Raw genomic sequence first — 23,752 nt, 5'->3', positions numbered from 1 at the left:
TGGTACTACTACCAGAAAAAACAAGTCTGGGTTTTCCCAAACAGCTATGGTACTACTACCAGAAAAACCAAGTCTGGGTGTTCCCAAACAGCTATGGTACTACTACCAGAAAAACCAAGTCTGGGTGTTCCCAAACAGCTATGGTACTACTACCAGAAAAAAACAAGTCTGGGTGTTCCCAAACAGCTATGGTACTACTACCAGAAAAACCAAGTCTGGGTGTTCCCAAACAGATATAGTACTACTACCAGAAAAAACAGGTCTGGGTGTTCCCAAACAGATATGGTACTACTACCAGAAAAAACAAGTCTGGGTGTTCCCAAACAGCTATGGTACTACTACCAGAAAAAACAAGTCAGGGTGTTCCCAAACAGCTATGGTACTACTACCAGAAAAACCAAGTCTGGGTGTTCCCAAACAGCTATGGTACTACTACCAGAAAAACCAAGTCTGGGTGTTCCCAAACAGCTATGTTACTACTACCAGAAAAACCAAGTCTGGGTGTTCCCAAACAGATATGGTACTACTACCAGAAAAAACAAGTCTGGGTGTTCCCAAACAGCTATGGTACTACTACCAGAAAAACCAAGTCTGAGTATTCCCAAACAGATATAGTACTACTACCAGAAAAAACAGGTCTGGGTGTTCCCAAACAGATATGGTACTACTACCAGAAAAAACAAGTCAGGGTGTTCCCAAACAGCTATGGTACTACTACCAGAAAAAACAAGTCAGGGTGTTCCCAAACAGCTATGGTACTACTACCAGAAAAACCAAGTCTGGGTGTTCCCAAACAGCTATGGTACTACTACCAGAAAAACCAAGTCTGGGTGTTCCCAAACAGCTATGTTACTACTACCAGAAAAACCAAGTCTGGGTGTTCCCAAACAGATATGGTACTACTACCAGAAAAAACCAGTCTGGGTGTTCCCAAACAGCTATGGTACTACTACCAGAAAAACCAAGTCTGAGTATTCCCAAACAGATATGGTACTACTACCAGAAAAAACAAGTCTGGGTGTTCCCAAACAGCTATGGTACTACTACCAGAAAAACCAAGTCTGAGTATTCCCAAACAGATATAGTACTACTACCAGAAAAAACAGGTCTGGGTGTTCCCAAACAGATATGGTACTACTACCAGAAAAAACAAGTCAGGGTGTTCCCAAACAGCTATGGTACTACTACCAGAAAAAACAAGTCAGGGTGTTCCCAAACAGCTATGGTACTACTACCAGAAAAACCAAGTCTGGGTGTTCCCAAACAGCTATGGTACTACTACCAGAAAAACCAAGTCTGGGTGTTCCCAAACAGCTATGTTACTACTACCAGAAAAACCAAGTCTGGGTGTTCCCAAACAGATATGGTACTACTACCAGAAAAAACCAGTCTGGGTGTTCCCAAACAGCTATGGTACTACTACCAGAAAAACCAAGTCTGAGTATTCCCAAACAGATATAGTACTACTACCAGAAAAAACAGGTCTGGGTGTTCCCAAACAGATATGGTACTACTACCAGAAAAAACAAGTCAGGGTGTTCCCAAACAGCTATGGTACTACTACCAGAAAAACCAAGTCTGGGTGTTCCCAAACAGCTATGGTACTACTACCAGAAAAAACAAGTCTGGGTGTTCCCAAACAGCTATGGTACCACTACTAGAACCAATCAGTCTGGCTATTCCTCAACAGATACAATACAGTTTCTTGTGGGGCCTGTTTGCATAAAATCAATCTTTTCTGACCAAACCACCCAGGAGTTCTTAAAAAGGCTTCAAATACTGACAACTGACTAAGTCAGTCTGGGGCTTCCTAAATTGGTATGGTAGAGTTCTACCACCAAGTCATTCTAAAGCCTCATACACACGATCGGACTTCCAACCAACTTTTCCGTGGATTTTGGTCCGAAAGGAGTTCTGCATACACACGGCTCAACATTTTCCGCCAACATTCACCAAACCACGTTGTTTTTCAGCTTCTTTACCGCCACCCTTTGGGCAACTGCTGCTATTGTTGCCTGATGTTTAACATTGGTTCTGAGCATGTGTGTTTGTACATCGGATTTTAGTTGGACCAACTTGCGTACACACGATCGGTTAAACCGACGTAACTTATTGCCCAACAGTTGGTGAGCATGAACAGCCAACTTGTGTTGTCGTTAATTCAGCCAACAATTGTCTGATGGAGCATACACACGGTCGGATTATCCGACACAACACGTCCTTTTGACAATTATGGCCATAAAGTTGGATCATGTGTATGAGGCTTAAGTGTTCTTCCTCTATCTACCTGACAAAGTTAGACTAGAAGGGCCAGATTCACAGAAAAAGTACGCCGGAGTATCTGCTGATACTCCGGCGTACTTTCAAATTTGCAGCGTCGTATCTTTATTTTGAATTCACAAACAAAGATACGATGGCATTTGGCTAAGATCCGACAGGCGTACGGCTTCGTACGCCTTCGGATCTTAGGATGCAATACTTCGGCGCCCCCTGGGTGGAGTTCGCGTCGTTTTCCGCGTTGGGTATGCTAATTAGCTGTTTACGGCGATCCACGAAGGTACGCGCGTTCGTCGCATTCTCTTACGTCGTCGCTAGTCGGCTTTTCCCGTCGTAAAGTTGCGATTGCTATTTAGGTGGTGTAAAAATAGACAGCCCATGTTAAAGTATGGCCGTTGTTCCCACGTCGAATTTTAATTTATTTATTTTTTGCGTAAGACGTCCGGGAATAGGAAAGGACGTAACGCACGTCGCCGTTCCAAAAATTACGTTGTGAGACGTCATTTCGCGCAAAGCACGGCGGAAAATTTAAAAACGGAGCATGCGCAGTACGTTCGGCGCGGGAACGCGCCTAATTTAAATGATACACGCCCCATTTGAATTAGGCGGGCTTGCGCCGGACGGCTTTACGCTACGCCGCCGCAAGTTTACAGGCAAGTGCTTTGTGAATCAAGCACTTGCGCTGAAAACTTGCGGCGGTGTAACATAATTGACATACGTTACGCCGCTGCATTTGTACCTGAATCTGGCCCGTTATTTCTATAAAGGCCCATACACACGATCAGACTTTTTGACAACAATGGTCCGACGGACGTGTTTTATCGGACAATCCGACCGCGGGTATGCTCCATCGGACAATTGTTTTTGGTTTTTCAACAGGCAAACTTTTTAAACTTTCCGGCAACAAATGACCTATGTAGGATAATCCAATCGTGTGTACACAAGACCTTTGGACTAAAGTCCAAAGTACAAACACGCATGCTCAGAACCAATGCTAAAGATCAGACAACAATAGCAGAAGTTGCCCAAAGGGTGGCGGTAAAGAGGTGAAAGTTGGCTGAAAATGTTCTGCCGTGTGTATGCAGAACAAGTTCACGGCCAACGCCCTTCGGACAAAAATCCATGGAAAGTCCGATGGAAGTCCGATCGAGTGTATGAGCTTCTAAATAATACTGATACCTGATTAAGCCAGTCTAGGTGTTCTTTAACATGAAAAGCACAGCTTTACTATGAAATCAGTCTGGGTGCCTGTAAACAGGTAAGTACCACTCTCCCACCAGGTCAGTCAGCGTGTTCCTGAAGATGTAATGGAAACAGCAAAGGACACCAACTAAATGCAGTATATAGGAAAAGACCCACAGCAACTCACAAGATGCATAAGGATAAGAGCATATAATCCACCAGTGTGATTCATTGTTGAGCCTCAGTGCGTCTTCAGGAGCCAGGGAGCAAATTCTGCTGCCAGGGGCTGTGTAGGACACCAGAAACTGGAGATCCTGGCGCCACCTTGGAGCACAAATACTGTACAAGACCGGAAGTGGCGTCACACCTGGGGGCCGCAGTGTGGGAAGCATGGCTAAATGTTTCGAAGCATAATTGTTCCTTTTTCAAGACTGTAGCTCTTGCCACTTGTGATTTTTAATAAAGTATTTTTCAATATACTGCACTTGGTTGGTGCCCTCTGCTATTTCCTTTATACATTTTAGAGATTACTTCAGCCTCGTTGAGGAGCTGCCATGGATAGCTTTGGGCCTATGGGCTTTTTTGTATTATCCTACACCCCCACAACACACATACTGTATATACTCGAGTATAAGGCTGAAAATACCCCCCTTGGCTTATACTCGAATCAGTGTACCTGAAATTATTGACAGGCTGCGGGCGTCCATTGTTTAAAAGTCACGGTCTCCTCCTGGTCTCTTCCGTGATAGGCGTTTCCCAGCAGATACAGTTCCACCTATCACGGACGTTCTCTCATCCTCAGACTCAGTTTCCCAGCGGACACTGTGTTCAGTGTTCCGCCAATCACGGACGCCTTTTCAACCTCGGACAAGAGGACGTCCATGATTGGAGGAACACTGAACACAGTGTCTGCTGGGAAACTGAGTCCGAGCATGAGAGAACGTCCGTGATAGGCGGAACTGTGTCTGCTAAGAAACGCCTATCACAGAAGGGACCAGGAGGAGACCACGACTTTTAAACAATGGACGCCCGCAGCCTGTCAATTTCAGGTACACTGACTTGGGCACAGCGAGGATGGGCACAGTGAGGACGGCACAGTGAGGTTGCAATGGGCACAGTGAGGTCGGTACAGTATGGTTGCAATGGGCACAGTGAGGTTGCAATGGGCATAGTGAGGTTGGGCACAGTGAAGTTGGCACAGTGAGGTTGCAATGGGCGCAGTGAGGTTGGACACAGTGAGGTTGGACACAGTGCGGTTGCAATGGGCACAGTGAGGTTGGTCACAGTGTGGTTGCAATGGGCACAGTGAGGTTGGTCACAGTGTGGTTGCAATGGGCACAGTGAGGCATGCAAATGGGCATTGTTGACCCTCTTTTGCGCTTACAGTAGCTGCTGCATTATCACCCTAGGCTTATACTGGAGTCAATATGTTTTCACATTTTTTTGTGGTAAAATTAGGTACCTCAGCCTATACTCGGGTCGGCTTATATTCGGGTCGGCTTATACTCGGGTCGGCTTATATTTGGGTCGGCTTATATTCGGGTCGGCTTATACTCGGGTCGGCTTATATTTGGGTCGGCTTATATTCGGGTCGGCTTATACTCGGGTCGGCTCGTACTCGGGTCGGCTCGTACTCGGGTCGGCTTATACTCGGGTCGGCTTGTACTCGGGTCGGCTTATACTCGGGTCGGCTTATACTCGGGTCGGCTTGTACTCGGGTCGGCTTATATTTGGGTCGGCTTATATTCGGGTCGGCTTATACTCGGGTCGGCTTATACTTGGGTCGGCTTATATTTGGGTCGGCTTATACTCGGGTCGGCTTATACTCGGGTCGGCTTATACTCGGGTCGGCTTATACTCGGGTCGGCTTATATTCGGGTCGGCTTATACTCGGGTCGGCTTATATTTGGGTCGGCTTATACTCGGGTCGGCTTATACTCGGGTCGGCTTATACTCGGGCCGGCTCATACTCGGGTCGGCTTGTACTCGGGTCAGCTTATATTTGGGTCGACTTATATTCGGGTCCGCTTATATTTGGGTCGACTTATATTTGGGTCGGCTTATATTCGGGTCCGCTTATATTTGGGTCGACTTATATTTGGGTCGGCTTATATTTGGGTCGGCTTATATTCGGGTCGGCTTATATTCGGGTCGGCTTATATTCGGGTCTGCTTGTACTCGAGTATATAGGGTAAATGCATTATTATGTTGTAGTTTAGCTGTATCCCTATCTGCACCATTCTTGATAATTCCCTACAGAAATAATGTACTGCCCATTAAGTCAGTCTGGGTGTTCTGAGACAAGTGAAGTACAGTTCTCCCACCAAGTCATTGCCGGTGTTCTCCCTCCACTTTATCCAATAGGCTTCTGAATAGCCATTATTCCAAGAGTTCCTTACCAGGCATCAGCCCGGGGTTCCCAAACAAGTCAATCCAGGCATTCCTGCGCCGATCACAAACAAATACAGTTCTCTGACCACCTTACTCTGGGTGTTCCTGAACATACAGCAAACACAAGAGCCCTGCACACCTTCTGGACACAAAGATAACACAGGACAGGAGCTGGCTATGGCTGAGCAGGTAACACAGGTTCATGCAGGGCAGCTGGCTCTAAACATAGGGCACCTGACTGGTGATCCAGAAGATTTCCTCCACTTTGGGAATGTATGGCTGGAAGAAGATGAAGAATGGGTGCTCATGATGATACCTGATTGATGACCTCCGAGTTCTGGCGCCACCCAGAGGACTCTATGAAGTTAGAAAAACAATGATGACCTACAGAACTGCAATTATTGTCTACATTGCACGTGTACAGCTGCTGATCTTTCTAAAATGGTTTATGCGTCACTATTTAAAAACCTTCGGGCCAGAATAAGGAATAAAGGTTTCATTTAAAGTGGGTGTAAACCTTTACACACGATCGGAAATTCTGACAAGAAAAGTCCGATGTGAGCTTTTGGTCGGAAATTCTGACCGTGTGTAGGCTCCATCTGACTTTTTCTGTCAGGAATTTCCACCTGCAAAAAATGGATCTCAATTTTTCAGACGGGAAAAGTTCTCCGACGCGTAAAAAAACATGCATGCTCAGAATCAATTTGACGCATGCTCGAAATCATTAAACTTAATTTTTCTCGGCTCGGTGTAGTGTTGTACGTCACCGCGTTCTTGACGGTTGGAATTTTGTGTGACTGTGTGTATGCAACACAAGTCTGAGCCAACATTTTGTCGGAAAAAAAATCCACAGTTTTCTTGTCGGAATTTACGATCGTGTGTACGCGGCATAACATATACCCAGTGAAGTGTGTGGATTCAGATGATACACAGAGATGAAAAAAAATCCTCCTACATAAGTTGTACTTGTTTATATGCAGTCTTCTCTTTTACATGCTGAATTTATAACGCTTGTCTGAGGCCCCATACACACGACCGAGTTTCTCGGCAGAATTCAGCCAGAAACTCGGTCGGAGCTGGATTCTGGGGAGAAACTCGGTCGTGTGTAGACTTTTCAGCGAGGAAGCCGACGAGGAACTCGTCGGGCCGAAAAGAGAACATGTTCTCTATTTTCTCGTTAGTCAATGGAAAAGTCGGCCCGCCGAGTTCCTCGGCGGCTTCCACACTGAACTCGACGAGGAACTCGATGTGTTTGGCACGTCGAGTTCCTCGGTCGTGTGTACGGGGCCTGAGAGTTCAGAAAAAAATTACACTCAGTGAGGAGAGCTCTGAGAGCTGATTGGAGGGAAGAGACACACCCCCTTCTACACAGCACGCAGGAACAGACAATCTGCGGGAGGTCCCTCCCCTGTCACCATTTTTCTCTTGGGGTCAGGAAAACTTGTCAGAAGTGATTCATGCTGATAGCAAAGGAACAAAGCAGAACACAGGAATGTGGGAAGCAGATGTCCATACATTACAAAAATCTGCTCTATAACAGGAACTACTATGCCTACAATGACAAACATACATGATATACTCAGAGCATAATCTTCATTTTAGATACAATGGCCTAGATTCACGTACGGCCGCTCTACATTGCGCGGGCGTAGCGTATCGTATTTACGCTATGCCACCGCAACTTAGAGAGGCAAGTGCTGTATTCACAAAGCACTTTCGTCCTAAGTTACTGTGGAGTAGCGTAAATGGGCCGGCGTAAGCACACGTAATTCAAAGTAGGCTGGTAGGGGGCGTGTTGTATTTAAATGAGGCTTGACCCCATGTAGATGCATGGCCGAACAAACGGCGCATTCGCGCGCATGCTCAGTATCACGTCGTATTTACGCCCAAATATACGTCGGCTCAATGCCTGTGACATGAACGTAACTTACGCACAGCCCTATTCGCGTACGACTTACGCAAACGACGTAAAAAGCTACGCTTGTTCCGACGTCCATACTTTGCATGGGCTGCGCCACCTAGAGACATGCTTTATTTTTACGCCGGCGTATGTCTTACGTAAATGGCGTAACTAATTGCGACGGGCGTACGTACGTACGTACGTACGTACGTACGTTCGTGAATCGGCGTATCTTGCTCATTTACATATTTGACGCGTAAATCAAGGAAGCGCCACCTAGCGGCCAGCGTAATTATTGCAACCCAAGATACGACGGCGTAGGAGACTTACGCCGCTCGTATTTTGTCCAAATCTATGCGTAACTGATTCTATGAATCAGGCGCATAGATACGACGGCGGCCATTCGGACTTACGACGGCGTATCTGGAGATATGCCGTCGTAAGTCTTTGTGAATCTGGGCCAATATTCTTGTCACGGTACACTTGGACACAAACAGTTGGGCAGATAACAAAATTTCATCTGGGAGAAAGCCAAGCTAGGCCATAAAAAGGAAACTGTTACATTTATAAACATGAAGAGGTAAATTCGCTACCAGTGTCCTAAACCTGACTTATAACTCCATGCCTGAAATGACCTCCTAAACCTACCAATTAAAAGTAGAAAAATTTGGAAAGTGCCATGATTGGCGTGATCAGTCAAACATCACCTGCTGACCATCAACTGTCCAACCTCACTCACTGTCTCCAAGCTTCTAAATGAGTGGTCAGGCAGTCGATGGGCAGCAACTGTTGGACTTCAGGTAACCTCCGTCTCCCCCTCTCTGAACTTTCTAAATAAAGTGTCATGCCAAGTACACGCGATCGGTTTTCCTGTTGGAAAAATTCTAATGAGAGTTTTTGGTTGGTAATCCCGACCGTGTGTATGCTCCAATGGAAAAACTGCTGGAAAAAGATAAAGAGCAGGATTTCTTTTTTCCCCGTCAGGAAAAAAAACTGATCGGAATCCCAACGCGCAAAATTCCTACGCATGCTCTGAAACAATTTGACGCATGCTCAGAAGCATTGAACTTCATTTTCTTGGCTCGTCGTAGTCTTTTACGTCACCGCGTTCTTGGCAGTCAAAAGTTCACCGAACTTTTATGTGACCGTGTGTACGCAAGGCAGGCTTGAGAGGAATTCTGTTGGAAAAAACATCCAACTTTTTTCCGACGGGAAAACCGATCGTGTGTACGGGGCATCGAACTCTGGCAAAGGTCCTAAAGATAAATACTTAGAAAATATATAAAAGCAACCTTGAAAGCTGGTCTAACATGTAGCAATTATTAGGCAACGTCAACCATTTGAGGGCTAATACAATAAAAAAATGATTAAAAAAACAAAAACAACCTACTACTAAAGAAATGACTGACCTGCAAACGCTAAGGGCCAGGTTCACAGCTGAGATACGACGGAGTATCTCAGATACTCCGTCGTATCTCTCAGAGTATCTATGCGACTGATTCATACAATCAGTTAGGCATAGATAGCCCTAAGATCTGACAGGTGTAATTGTTTTACACCGTCGGATCTTAGGATGCAGTACCGCGACCGCCACTGGGGGGAGTTTGCGTCGTAAACCAGTGTCGGGTATGCAAATTAGGAGTTACGGCGATCCACACCGGTTTTTCGCGTTCGCTACGTCGCTGCTAGTCTTGTTTCCCTTCGCAAATTTAGTCGTCGTTTTGGGTGCCCTAACTTTACACAGCACACGTATGTGCTGTATAAAGTATGGCCGTCGTTCCCGCGTCGAAAAAAGGTGAAAAAACATTTACCTTTACAACCCCTTTAAATGGAATTTCTTCAACTCAGATTCCCAGAAATCAACCAAGAGAAAGTGGACTATTTATTCAATTCTTTTCACTGACAAATAGAATCTATAATGAGATCCCATTGCAACCTGTATGGAAATAGTGGGGCAGATTCAGATAGAGATACGACGGCGTATCTCCTGATACGCCGTCGTATCTCTGAGATCCGACGGTCGGATCTATGCGCCTGATTCATAGAATCAGGTTCCGCATAGATCTCCCTAAGATCCGACAGGTGTAAGTGACTTACACCATCGGATCTTAGGCTGCAATCTCCCGCTGGCCGCTAGGTGGCGCTCCTGTTTGTATAAGCGACGAATATGCAAATGAGGAGATCCGCCGATTCAGAAACGAACGCCCGCCCGTCGCTTTTTTTTTTTACGTCGTTTGCGTTCGGCTTTTTCCGGCGGATAGTTACTCCTGCTATATGCGGCGTATCCTATGTTAAGTATGGCCGTCGTTCCCGCGCCGAGTTTTTAATTTTTTACGTCGTTTGCGTAAGTCGGTCGCGAATACGGATGGACGTAATTTACGTACACGTCGAAACCAATGACGTCCTAGCGACGTCATTTGGAGCAATGCACGTTGGGAAATTTAGCCGGCGGCGAATGCGCAGTACGATCGGCGCGGGGACTGATTTAAATAGTAAACTCCCCCTAGCCGCGGAATTTGAATTCCGCCGGGGGATTTACGATCCACCGGCGCACCTTTAGAGGCAAGTGCTTTCTGAATACAGCACTTGCCTCAAAAACTTGCGCTGGCGGATCGTAAATAAGATAGATTACGCGCATCTAAAGATCCGCTGATCTATCTGAATCTACCCCATAAAGTTTAACCCCAAGCAGAAAAAAAAATCACAAATAAAGTCAAGTCAAAGTCAAGTTATCAGCGCAAAATGTCATTCAGGGGAATGCAATAAAATAATAAAGCCTCTTTAACACAGCCTTCACTTCATTAATGAAAGCTTTGCACCAGTTTCGGTACCAGAACCGTCACATGTGCCACATTTAGGTAGCTCTTACTCAGGGGTGGACTGACCTTTCGGGCACTCGGGCACTGACCGAGGGCCCCATGCCACTAGGGGGCCCTATCAGGGTTGCCAGCCTCAGTAAAACCAGGGACAGTATGTGAAAATCTTTTTTTTTTTTTTAAATCCCAAGATTATAGCTGCCCCGCCTCTCCAGTACCTTTTCAGTGTGTGTATGTGTATTCTGTGTGTATGTATACTGTGTGTGTATACTGTGTATGTATACTGTATGTATGTGTGTATACTGTGTGGCCCCATAATCTATTGCCTGGGTGCCCCATAATCTCCTATTGCCCAGGGGCCCAATGATTTCCTATTGCCTGGGGGCCCAATCATTTCCTATTGCCTGGGGGCCCAATCATTTCCTATTGCCTGGGGGCCCAATAATCTCCTATTGCCCAGGGGCCCAATAATTTCCTATTGCCCGGGGGCCCCATAATCTCCTATTGCCCGGGGCCCCATGAGTTGTCAGTCCACTCCTGCTCTTACTAACACCACTTATATAATCTGTCGCTATGGCTGTGATAGCTATAACTAAGCACTAGACCTCTGTGCGAAACGCGTCAGCTATATCTATCCCACTGCTTGCTGTGTTTTGTAGTGCTTTAATCCTTTTGCACAAATAAAGGCTACCTTCTAAGGTTATTTTTGGTGTGCAGCTGTCCATATACCTTTCCTCTGATTTTTGCTATGACTGTGATAGTTTCTCAAAAAACTACCGCCAGTTCACAGATAAGCAAACTAGCAGTATTGTAAATTGGAGTATAGAGAGGTGGTGGTATGTGAATGTGACAGCTTCCTACACAGGGCTAGTGGTTGCCGGGATGCTGGAGGCACCCCATGAAGTAGTAAAGTACAAAAAACATGATCACCATTACCACCAATAAAAACAAACATGTATATATAATAAAGAGGCCGAGTCTTACATTTCTGCATATAGAGGCTTCTAGTCACCGGACAGAAGGAATTCCTGCAGAGGAAACACAAACCATTGCAATTAGACACACCAACATATACCAACAATATAACAAATCCAATATAGAATTCCACATATATAGGCAGATAATAGGAAAGGCATATGGATGTCCATCAGTATCTTATTGTTAAAGCCTAACTCTGGGCAAATAAAAAAATATCCATTGCAGTGGGGCTGTGCTTTCACTTATTTAAAGGACAGCTGTGCTTTACAGTCATATGTTTTACCTATATGTAAAGTTGAAATGTTCCCCTGGTGTTTAAAAAAAGAAACTCTGCTCCAGCTGCAATACTCAGCTTAATTTGAAAGCTGTCTCATTCAGTACCTAATTTTGGCCACAAGATGTCCTCAGTCTCCGTGATACTCATTCAACCAAGAAGATTGAGGACATCTTGTGGCCAATTAAGGAAAGACATTAAGTGCTGAGCCCCTAATTACTGTTCTACACTCACAGGCCCGGATTCAGATAGCCTTTACGCCGGCGTATCTATTGATACGCCGCGTAAGTGCTACGAAGCGACCGCGTATCTTCTTTCTGTATTCAGAAAGCAAGATACGCCAGAATTTCCCTAAGATCCGACCAGCGTAAGTGTCTTACACCGTTGTATCTTAGGCTGCATATTTACGCTGGCCGCTAGGTGGCGCTTCCGTATATTTCCGCGATGAATATGCAAATTAGGTATTTACGCCGATTCAGAAAGGTACGTCCGCCCGGCGCATTTTTTTACATCGTTTACGTTAGGCTTTTTCCGGCGTAAAGTTACCCCTGCTATATGAGGGGTATCCTATGTTAAGTATGATAAAATTAAGTATGGACGTCGTTCCCGCGTTGAATTTTGAAAATTTTACGTCGTTTGCATAAGTCGTTCGCGAATAGGGCTGTACGTAAGTTACGTTCACGTCTAAAGCAATGACGATTTGCGGCGTAATTTCGAGCATGCGCACTGGAATTTTTTCACGAACGGCGCATGCGCCGTTCGTAAAACACGTCATATACGTGGGGTCACAGTGAATTTAAATAAAACACGCCCACATCATCCACATTTGAATTAGGCGGGCTTACGCCGGACCTCATACGTTACGCCGCCGTAACTAAGGGCGCAAGTTCTTTCTGAATACAGAACTTGCGCCCTAATTTACGGCGGCGTAACGTATCTGAGATACGTTACGCCGCGCCGAAAGATACTCCAATGTATCTGAATCTGGCCCACAGTATATTGATGCAGCGAACTCTATTGATGTCAACACGGCATTATTGGGTTCTCTGCTGTGTGCGAGCTCCTACTATCAGTCTTTGTGCCCAGTCATTGGAAATAAGAGAGGCTGTTCAGTGAGCCGCAAACATTATTATCTGATAGAAGGGGAATCCCACAAAGTGTCATTTTAATCAGTCATGTTCAAGATGGCAGTTGCAGGCCTCTTCAATTGTATGCCTTTAGGTGTATATATATATATATAATATATATATATAAAACTACTTGCTAACTGAAGCAGAGCATCATCCCCTCCCTTCAGAGACTGGACCGCAGGGCAGTATTCCAACACGATAACGACCCCAAACACCCCTCCAAGACACGACCACTGTCTTGCTAAAGAAGCTGAGGGTAAAGGTGATGGACTGGCTAAGTATGTCTCCAGACCTAAACCCTATTAATCATCTGTGGGACATCCTCAAACGGAAGGTGGAGGAGCGCAAGGTCTCCAACATCCACCAGCTCTGTTATGTCGTCATGGAGGAGTGGCAGAGGACTCCAGTGGCAACCTGTGAAGCTCTGGTGAACTCCATGCCCAAGAGGGTTAAGGCAGTGCTGGAAAATAATGGTGGCCACACAAAATATTGACACCTTTGGGCCCAATTTGGACATTTTCACTTAGGGGTGTACTCACTTTTGTTGCCATTGGTTTAGACATTAATGGCTGTGTGTTGAGTTATTTTGAGGGGACAGCAAATTTACACCGTTATACAAGCTGTACACTCACTACTTTACATTGTAGCAAAGTGTCATTTCTTCAGTGTTGTCGCATGAAAAGATAGAATAAAATATTTACACAAATGTGAGGGGTGTACTTACTTTTGTAAGATACTGTATATGTCTGCACTATATTTGAAATTGATTTAATGGACTGGAATGTGCAATAAATTATAATGTTATGTTACACAATTTGTATCTCATTAAGAGACCTGCCTCATTTAAAGTCCCATGATCACTGTCCGATGTTTGTCTGTTTATAAACAGCCTTCGGACGGCAAGTGGATAACCTACCAGTTTCTCTTTGGAATGTGTAAGGAAACCCACGCATGCACAGGGAGGACATGCAAACTCCATGCATACTGTCCTGTCTGACACTCGAACCCCAGTGCTGCAAGGCATAAGGTGTGTCATAGGGCCTGGTAATGCCAATGGCAACCCATAAAAGTGTATAATTGTTGAACGCAGGTACCGGGCCGCCATCAGGGGGGTACAGGTTTTACACCTGAAAGGGGCCCCCCCGCCTGACCCTCCCACCCAGGGCCGATCCGTCCTATAGGCTCACTATGCAAGCCGCTTAGGGCCCCACAAAGCTGCAGAGGGCCCCCCAAATTACTAGTGGCCCCGCCTGGTGAGAAGTCATTTTCGGCCCTCACCCTGCCTCTCAACTCGCTGGTTGCATGGGAGAAGAGGTAAGAAACCAGTACCCCCCGCTTCTCACTTTAATGTAAGATGTCATTTCCAACAGCAATCCCCCCCCCCCCCCCCCTGCGCTTCTCAACTTTAATGTGACATGTCATTTTGCTTAGGGCCCCAGGGAGGTCAGGATCGGCACTGCTCCCACCCCCTTTAACTCGTGGCAGGAGAGAGGAGAAGACTTGACTTTGTTTTGTTCGTCAACTACCCCCCCCCCTTTATTATCTTGCGGCAGGAGAGAAGAGGCCCCCCCTTCCGTTCTCTGCTCCAGGGGGCTCTGCCTAAAGCTGTGTAAGGGGCACCAAAATTTGTGATGACTGCCCTGCGCAGGTATAAACGCACTCAGTATGGAAAGCCTTCAACGCTGTCAATGGGTAACCCTATATATATTCTAATCTGATACACAGGCCTGGCAGTGACAAAGCCCGTCCTGATAAAAGAGACACTTCACATGCCGCACTTGGCTCAGCGATCGTTTTACAGGCAAAATTTCTGCCCAGGGCATGGAATAACTGTAAAGGGGGGGGGTTGATATTCACTAAACTCATAGAGCCTCATCAAACGCTTTCATGACAGCAGATATTACCATAAAGCGTCCCAAGAGGGACAATTACAGCGAACGCTACAAGCCACCAGCCTCCTGCCGTCACAACAAAGAAGCAGCGAAGGGCGAGACTGGGGCTTTGAAGTGGGAGCTTTGTGAGTCCAGAGCCGCCTCACCCCCTGATCAGCCTTGAGAGAGACCCCTCTGTCCTGTGTACTCACAGGGGCCCCGGGGGGCCGCCACAGACTGCAATGAAAGGGATTTGACTCTGAAAGTTTGTCATTTTCAAGGTTTAGTAACATTCTTTATATTTAAAGCTGAACGTCAGGATTTAAAAAAATACTCTTCGCAGTAAACCCCCCCGAAGAGTTAAAGTGGAACTAAACCTTCCCATCTTGTACAGCCATGGAAGCTGCCATCTTGGCCTCTGTTTGATCTGCAGTTGCCATGGTGCTGCACATGTGATCAGTTCTGACGCCTGTCATTTAAAGTGGAGTTCCAGTAATTTTTGTGTTTATTAAAAATCAGCACCTACAAAAAGTGTAGCTGCTGACTTTTAATAAACATCCACTAACCTGTCCCACAATCCAGAGGTGTACTCACTCCAGCCGTGTTCTCCTCGTGTCCTCCCTCGACAGCATCTTTACTATGGGCACCCGGCTGTGACAGCTTGCGGCTTCACAGCCAGGTGCCCACTGAGCATGTGCAAGCGTCTGGTCCCGAAGGACTTCCACTTCCGATCGCCTAAGGTGACCGCAACGGAAGTGGGAGCGGGTACCTGTCATGTGTCCCAGAAGACTTTGGGAGGGAGGAAGGAAGGAGAACTTCCATTTCCGATCATCTAAGGTGACCGCAACGGAAGTGGGAGCAGGTACCTATCATGTGTCCCAGAAGACTTTGGGAGGGAGGGAGGAAGTAGAACTTCCATTTCCGATCATCTAAGGCAGGGGTCTCAAACTGGCGGCCCTCGAGCTGTTGCGGAACTACAAGTCCCATCATGCTTCTGCCTATGGCAAAAAACAAAAGAACAAAAGCTGGACAGCCGCACTCCAAAATTTTCTTTAAAAGAGATGTCTTTATTTTCAACTGTGCATACAGTCACTGCAAGCCCACAAAAATCAGTATGGCCAACGCGTTTCAGCCATGACTAAGCACTGACGCCAGTGCGAAACGCGTTGGCCATACTGATTTTTGTGGGCTTGCAGTGACTGTATGCACAGTTGAAAATAAAGACATCTCTTTTAAAGAAAATTTTGGAGTGCGGCTGTCCAGCTTTTGTTCTTTTGTTTTTTGCCATTACCGCATTGCCAGCACCCTGGTGGTTCAACAACCCCTGATTATTACGAGGCTCACCTGGAGCGGTGAGAATTCTGTCTGTATGCTTCTGCCTATGGAAGTCATACTTGTAACCGTCAGCCTTGCAATGCCTCATGGGAATTGTAGTTTTGCAACAGCTGGAGGTCCGCCAGTTTGAGACCTCTGATCTAAGGCGACCGGAATAGAAGTGGGAGTGGGTACCTGTCATGTGTCCCAGAAGACTTTGGGAGGGAGGGAGGAAGGAGAACTTCCATTTCCGATTGCCTAAGGCGACCGGAACAGAAGTGGGAGTGGGTACCTGTCATGTGTCCCAGAAGACATTGGGAGGGAAGGAGAATTTCCTCTATCCATCGCCTAAGGCGACCGGAACGAAAGTGGGAGTGGGTACCTGTCATGTGTCCCAGAAGACTTTGGGAGGGAAGGAGAACTTCCTCTAACCATCGCCTAAGGCGACCGGAACAGAAGTGGGAGCGGGTACCTGTCATGTGTCCCAGAAGACTTTGGGAGGGAAGGAGAACTTCCTCTATCCATCGCCTAAGGGTGACCGGAACGGAAGTGGGAGCGGGTACCTGTCATGTGTCCCAGAAGACTTTGGGAGGGAGGGAGGAAAGAAAGAGAACTTGCACTTCCAATCGCCTAAGGCTAGGGTTTAGTCCTGCTTTAAAGCGTTGTATACCACTGGACATTTTTTTTTTTTTCATCCTGCAAGGTAAAGGCATAATGTGCAAGTATCTATTGCATACTTACACATTATGTGAAACTTACCTTAAAACGGAGCTGTTCCAGTGCCGCAATGTCAGCGCTGCAGTCGCTTCCATTTTCACCCATCTTGCTTCCTGATTCACGGGCTCCGGCTCTGTGATTGGCTGGAGCCACGATGACGTTACTCCTGCGATGCGCGCAGGAGCCGCCGTTCACGGCACGGAGCTGGGAAGGACAACACCCGTGGCTGTTCCTTCAGAGCGCATGCGCCAGTGATGTCACTGGCTGCATATACAGTAAATATCTCCTAAAAAGATACAGGTTTAGGGGATATTTACACTATCTATAGGTAAGCCTTATTATATTTTACACAACAAATGCCGATCAGTGGGGGGCCAGCCAATAGATTAACGCTGACACCCGCCGATCGTCTGGAACACACACGTGACAGGGCTATGTAAACAAAGCAGAGCTGTCCTGTCAGTGGGAAAGAAATGGATTTACATTCCCTGCAAAGCAGGGAATACAATTGATTACTTCCCTAGTAAAGCAGCACGCAGTGTACACATAAACACTGGCTAGGCACACATTTAACCCTTTGATCGCCCCTGATGTTTAACCCCTTCTAAGCCAGTGTCATTAGTACAGTGACAGTGCATATTTTTGGCACTGATCACTATGTTAGTGTCACTGGTCCCCAAAAAAGTGTCAGAATATAAGTAATTTTTTTGTTTGTAGCACCAAAAATAAAAGACACAGAGGTGGTCAAATACCACCAAAAGAAATCTCTATTTGTGGGAAAAAAAAACATACAGTATTTGCGTACAGTGGCCACAATGGCTGCGCAATTGTCAGTTCATATAACGCAGTGCTGTATCACAAAAAATGGCCTGGTCAGGTAGGGGGGTAAATCTTACAGAGCTTTAGAGGTTACTTGCCCCAGCAGGCTTCCACTATGTTGTGTGACCAGTCCCTCAAAGCCTTTTCTCTTCAGCAGTCTGGCTGGTGACCTTGACGATAGCGAGGTCCCACCTATCAGGGCTGCTGTTAGAAATCACGCCACCCTGTACAGCCTACCTGACCCACGCTCCATCCTGAAGCAATCCCCTGTACCCTGCAGCAACCGGCGGGAGGGAGAGGAGAAGAATCCATCAGCACTGCTGGAGGGGCATACAAGGAGTGATCTGTGTGATGGGGGGAATTTACTAGAACAGATCCTGTGTAGTTCCCCCATGCAGCAGCTGTAAGCTGGTGGGAGGGAGTGGAGATGAAGCTGGCTTTCAGCTGATGCATGGAGAACCATACAGGGCATCACTTTCTGTAACCCCCCCCCCCCCCCCCCACTGCACATGTCAATCCCTCCTGTCTATAATCAGAGTCCTCCTGTTGCCTGGGCCCCTCTGCTGAACTGGGCTTTCCTATTAAATACTGACCACACTAGACAGGAGTGCACACTGTGGTCAGTCTTTAGCTGTGCTGGGAACTCAGCCTGCTCTTCTCCAATGATCAGACTTGTCCTGACACGCCCTGGGAAGCTCAGTGTGCTGTTGCTTCTCCTCCCCCAGCTCTTATGCAGCTGAGAACAGAGGGAATGTAATCACTTATAAATAAGAAAAAAAAGGCATTTATAATGTTTATATTAAAATCTATATAAAAATGTTTTGCCTTTCATTTCTATTTTAAACTGAATGGGTTGTTTTACAAGATGATCGTTTACAATCACATTAAACTTTAAGACACCCTTTCATTTTGAAAAACTGGGGAGGACAGTCAGTCCACAATAACTGAACAAAAATCAACCCTGCCCCAAGTCTGGCTAATAGAGAAAAGCACAATGGATGGTAGTCCCTGCCCAAAAAATAAAGAAATAAATAAACAGGCATTCACACAGCCCTCTAAATGCCTGACAGCCATTCCTGCACTGCCTTGTAAAAAGCGACCCACAATGGATCACTGTTCACAGAGCAACACAAGTATACTGTAAACAAGCCCTGAGAGTCAGGACTGTGGGATTAGATTGTGCTAAGAAGTTGTGTTTGTGGAAAGCAGCGAGGAGAAAGGTAGGTATATATATATATATATATATATATATATATATATATATATATATATATATATATACAATGCCTCGGTTACATGGCCGTAGCTTAGGGTTGCCACCTGTCCAGGATTCACACGGACGGTCCGGTTTTTACATCATCTATCTGGGTTTCAGACAGCCACACACCCGGACACATCATTCTGACCGCCCATCTGCCAGTGAGAGGTCCCCAGTGCCTGCCACCAATATGTCTTGCCCTCACCTTTGTCCCCAGTCCAGACTCCAGAGACCACAAACTGCCCACACTTCTCTGTCCCCTCACTGATGTTCAGAGTTTACACATCAAACGACAGGCACCTCTCAGGACAGCCCACCAGCAGCTAAAGGACCCCTCTTCTCCTTGTGTGTCTCCTGGGCTGACAGGACTGTCCAGCTTCACAGGAGCAACAAGTGCAGCCAATCAGCCTCAGTAGAGGGAGCAACCCACAGCTTACAGAACAGGACAGCAGGAGACGTGTATACAGTCCACCACTGGCCGCTACTGTCTCCTCACTGTACACCCCACTGTCCACCGGACTACTGACCCCAGGGCATCCCGCTACCCTCCAGTCCACCCCACTGTCCACCGGACTACCGACCCCAGGGAATCCCGCTACCCTCCAGTCCACCCCACTGTCCACCGGACTACCGACCCCAGGGAATCCCGCTACCCTCCAGTCCACCCCACTGTCCACCAGACTACCGACCCCAGGGCATCCCGCTACCCTCCAGTCCACCCCACTGTCCACCGGACTACTGACCCCAGGGCATCCCGCTACCCTCCAGTCCACCCCACTGTCAACCGGACTACCGACCCCAGGGCATCCCGCTACCCTCCAGTCCACCCCACTGTCCACCGGACTACTGACCCCAGGGCATCCCGCTACCCTCCAGTCCACCCCACTGTCCACCGGACTACTGACCCCAGGGCACCCCGCTACCCTCCAGTCCACCCCACTGTCCACCGGACTACTGACCCCAGGGCATCCCGCTACCCTCCAGTCCACCCCACTGTCAACCGGACTACCGACCCCAGGGCATCCCGCTACCCTCCAGTCCACCCCACTGTCCACCGGACTACTGACCCCAGGGCCTCCCGCTACCCTCCAGTCCACCCCACTGTCCACCGGACTACTGACCCCAGGGCATCCCGCTACCCTCCAGTCCACCCCACTGTCAACCGGACTACCGACCCCAGGGCATCCCGCTACCCTCCAGTCCACCCCACTGTCAACCGGACTACCGACCCCAGGGAATCCCGCTACCCTCCAGTCCACCCCACTGTCCACCAGACTACCGACCCCAGGGCATCCCGCTACCCTCCAGTCCACCCCACTGTCCACCGGACTACTGACCCCAGGGCATCCCGCTACCCTCCAGTCCACCCCACTGTCCACCGGACTACCGACCCCAGGGCATCCCGCTACCCTCCAGTCCACCCCACTGTCCACCGGACTACTGACCCCAGGGCATCCCGCTACCCTCCAGTCCACCCCACTGTCCACCGGACTACTGACCCCAGGGCACCCCGCTACCCTCCAGTCCACCCCACTGTCCACCGGACTACTGACCCCAGGGCATCCCGCTACCCTCCAGTCCACCCCACTGTCAACCGGACTACCGACCCCAGGGCATCCCGCTACCCTCCAGTCCACCCCACTGTCCACCGGACTACTGACCCCAGGGCCTCCCGCTACCCTCCAGTCCACCCCACTGTCCACCGGACTACTGACCCCAGGGCATCCCGCTACCCTCCAGTCCACCCCACTGTCAACCGGACTACCGACCCCAGGGCATCCCGCTACCCTCCAGTCCACCCCACTGTCCACCGGACTACTGACCCCAGGGCCTCCCGCTACCCTCCAGTCCACCCCACTGTCCACCGGACTACTGACCCCAGGGCATCCCGCTACCCTCCAGTCCACCCCACTGTCCACCGGACTACTGACCCCAGTCCATCCTGCTACCCTCCAGTCCACCCCACTGTCCACCGGACTACTGACCCCAGTCTATCCTGCTACCCTCCAGTCCACCCCACTGTCCACCGCACTACTGACCCCAGTCCATCCTGCTACCCTCCAGTCCACCCCACTGTCCACCGGAATACTGACCCCAGTCCATCCTGCTACTTTCCAGTCCTCCCCACTGTCCACCGGAATACTGACCCCAGTCCATCCTGCTACTTTCCAGTCCTCCCCACTGTCCACCGGAATACTGACCCCAGTCCATCCTGCTACTTTCCAGTCCACCCCACTGCCCCATCCATCTTGCTGTCCCCCTGCCCACCCTGCTGCCTCCCAAACCACACCGCTGCCCCCCAGTCCATCCCACTGCCCCCATGCACCCTGCTCCCCCTGTCCACTCCACTGCCCTCCAGTCCACCTCACTGCCCCCTGTCCACCCTGCCCCCCCCATCCACCCTGCTGCCCCTCATCCACCCCGCTGCCTCCCTTTCCACCTCGCTGCCTTCCAGTCCACCCTATTGCCCCCTGTCCACTTTTCTGCCCCTCATCCACCACACTGCCTCCCTTACCAGCCCGCTGCCTCCCAGTCCACCCCCTGCCTCCCTGTTGCCCCCCAGTCCAATCCACTACCCCCCAGTCCACACTGCTGCCTCCCAGTCCACGCCGCCCCCCAGTCCACTCCACTTCCCTTGTCCATCCCCGTACCCCCCCAATCCACCCCACTACCTCCCTGTTCACCCTACTGCCCCCCCCAGTCCACTCTACTACCCCCCTCCCCAGTCAACCTTCCTGCCCCCAGTCCACTACCCCCCAGTCCAACCTGCTGCCACTTTGTCCATCCTGCTGCCTCCCTGTTCACCCTACTGCACCCAGTTTACTCCACTACATCCCTGTCCATTCTGCAGCCCCCCTCCCCCAGTCCACCCTGATGCACCCCAGTTTACTCTACTACTCCTATCCCCTGACCACCCTGCTGCCCCTCAGTCCACTCCACTACCCTGCAGTCCAACCTGCTGCCCCTCTGTCCATCATGCTGCCCCCCAGTTCACCCTACTGCCCCCAGTTCACTCCACTACCCTTCAGTCCACCCTTGGTGCCCCAAGTTCACTCCACTACCCCCCAATCCATCCTGCTCCCCTCCCAGTCCACTCCACTACCCCCAGTCTACCCTGCTGTCCCCCAGTCTACTGCACTGCCTCCCAGTCCATCCCACTGACTCCCAGTCCATCCTGTTGCTTCCCAATCCACCCCACTGCCTCCAAGTCCACACCACTACCCCCAGTCAAACCTGCTGCCCCCATCTATCCTGTTGCCCCCCCAGTCCACCCTGCTGCCCCCCCATTCCACTCCTCTATCCCTTCTATCCCACTGCCCATCCACTCCAATTTGGAGTGCTGTGGTTAGGGTGATCCACTTTGGGGTGCCTTGGATATACTGATTTGGGGTGTTGTAGATAGAATGGGCCACTTTGGTGTGGTGTGGATAATGTAGGTAGGGTGAACTACTTTTTACTGTCAGTGAAAAGCTGGGCTGCTTTGGAGTGCCATAGATATTTATATGTGCTGTAGGTAAGGTGGGCTAATTTAGTTAACACAATTTGGCTATACCCACTGTTTGCCATGGTGTGCTTTGCAAACCGCATTACTACTCTCTTAAGGCCACCGAACATCTTTTACAATCCTACTGTCTATAGTGTATACTAAAAAAAAAAAAAAAAAAAATGATGTGCGCCAGTAAAGTGTTCGGGTTTGGCTTGAAGAAAAGGTGGCAAGCCTATCAGAGCTAAGTGTACACCCGTGCCAGGGCCATGTTTGTCTTAATGGGATACACAGGTGTTCTGTACTTATGGTTATACTTTACCTGTCACAGGCTGATGGATGGACACACTGGGCTTTTAGTGTACCCAGGAGGTACAAGTGCCGTGTCCAAACCTGTTGTCTCTCAAAGTCCATGACAGGCTGAAATTTGCTGTCACTGGACGCTGTACTAATTGGTACTCAAGTTTGCCCAGAGCGCAGGTATTCAGCGTTCTAGAATATGTCACTTCCAGCTGTGTCCAGGCGCAGGGTATTTTAACCTGTCACAGACTTTGATGGCCTCTGGGTGTGGGACTGGGCACGGGCGTAGGAACCGGGGGGGACGGGGGGGACGCATCCCCCCCAGGAAATAATGCAGGGGGGACATGTATGGTAAAATCCCCCCCAGATGTGACAGCGCAGTCACTAAATTGTGTGCCCGCTGGCGCCGACTCACTGGCTGCCGCGTGCGCTCCTGGCTGGCTCCCTTTCCTCCTGTGCGTCTCCTCGCCCCCCCCATGGAGGATTGATTTGGTACATTCCAGTTCCACCGACGTGCGCCGCGTGACGTCACGCCGGCGGCCGGAGGTGAGAGGTGAGAGAGGGAGGAGGGAGCGAGAGTGACTGTCGGCGTCAGAGAACAAGTCATGACTCACGAGGAGCCTGCTGCTGCGCCTGGGCCTGCCTTACTGATTACAGTAAAAACTGGTAAGAGCACCACCTGTAGTGTGTATGTACTCTCCTATGCAGTGTGCTGCCATACCGACCTATACTGCCGCTCAGGAACACCCACAGGTGTAAATGAAGGCCTTGGTGCACCAGCCACCTGTACAAGGGCTCTACTATATCAGCTCCGGCCATTTCATGACATAAGCTCTATAATAAAGCAGATAATTCATATTTAGTGACCAGAGAAAAGAGCATGCCTGATAGAAATGACTAGTCATGACACACCTCTTATCTGTAATGCCTGCAGCATGTGGAAGCTGGGAGGATAATTCTGCCTTTTGTAGTAACTTCAATGTAAACTTTTAGTATTAACATACAATCTGTGAGGAGTTACAAATGATTTTAGTTTAATAA

General features: G+C 48.7%; 1 protein-coding gene across 2 annotated transcripts in view; it reads right to left on the bottom strand.

Moving 5' to 3' along the window:
• Positions 1–23,752, bottom strand: part of MAPRE3 (microtubule associated protein RP/EB family member 3) — a 157,459-nt gene that overhangs the window by 83,122 nt on the left and 50,585 nt on the right. Inside the window, exons 2-3 of one of the 2 annotated variants that reach the window (XM_040348248.1) lie at positions 11,551–11,594; positions 6,085–6,207 (exon numbers count right to left, since the gene is read on the bottom strand). In XM_040348248.1, coding sequence (XP_040204182.1) covers positions 6,085–6,158 — 74 coding nt within the window. In that variant the 5' untranslated portion in view covers positions 6,159–6,207; positions 11,551–11,594. The remainder of the gene's footprint in view (positions 1–6,084; positions 6,208–11,550; positions 11,595–23,752) is intronic. The other variant, XM_040348249.1, reaches the window with a different exon arrangement.

Source organism: Rana temporaria, chromosome 4, assembly GCF_905171775.1.
Source record: "Rana temporaria chromosome 4, aRanTem1.1, whole genome shotgun sequence".
Taxonomy (NCBI): domain Eukaryota; kingdom Metazoa; phylum Chordata; class Amphibia; order Anura; family Ranidae; genus Rana; species Rana temporaria.
The sequence above is the reverse complement of the archived record's forward strand: the minus strand, read 5'-3'. Positions and strand labels throughout refer to the sequence as shown.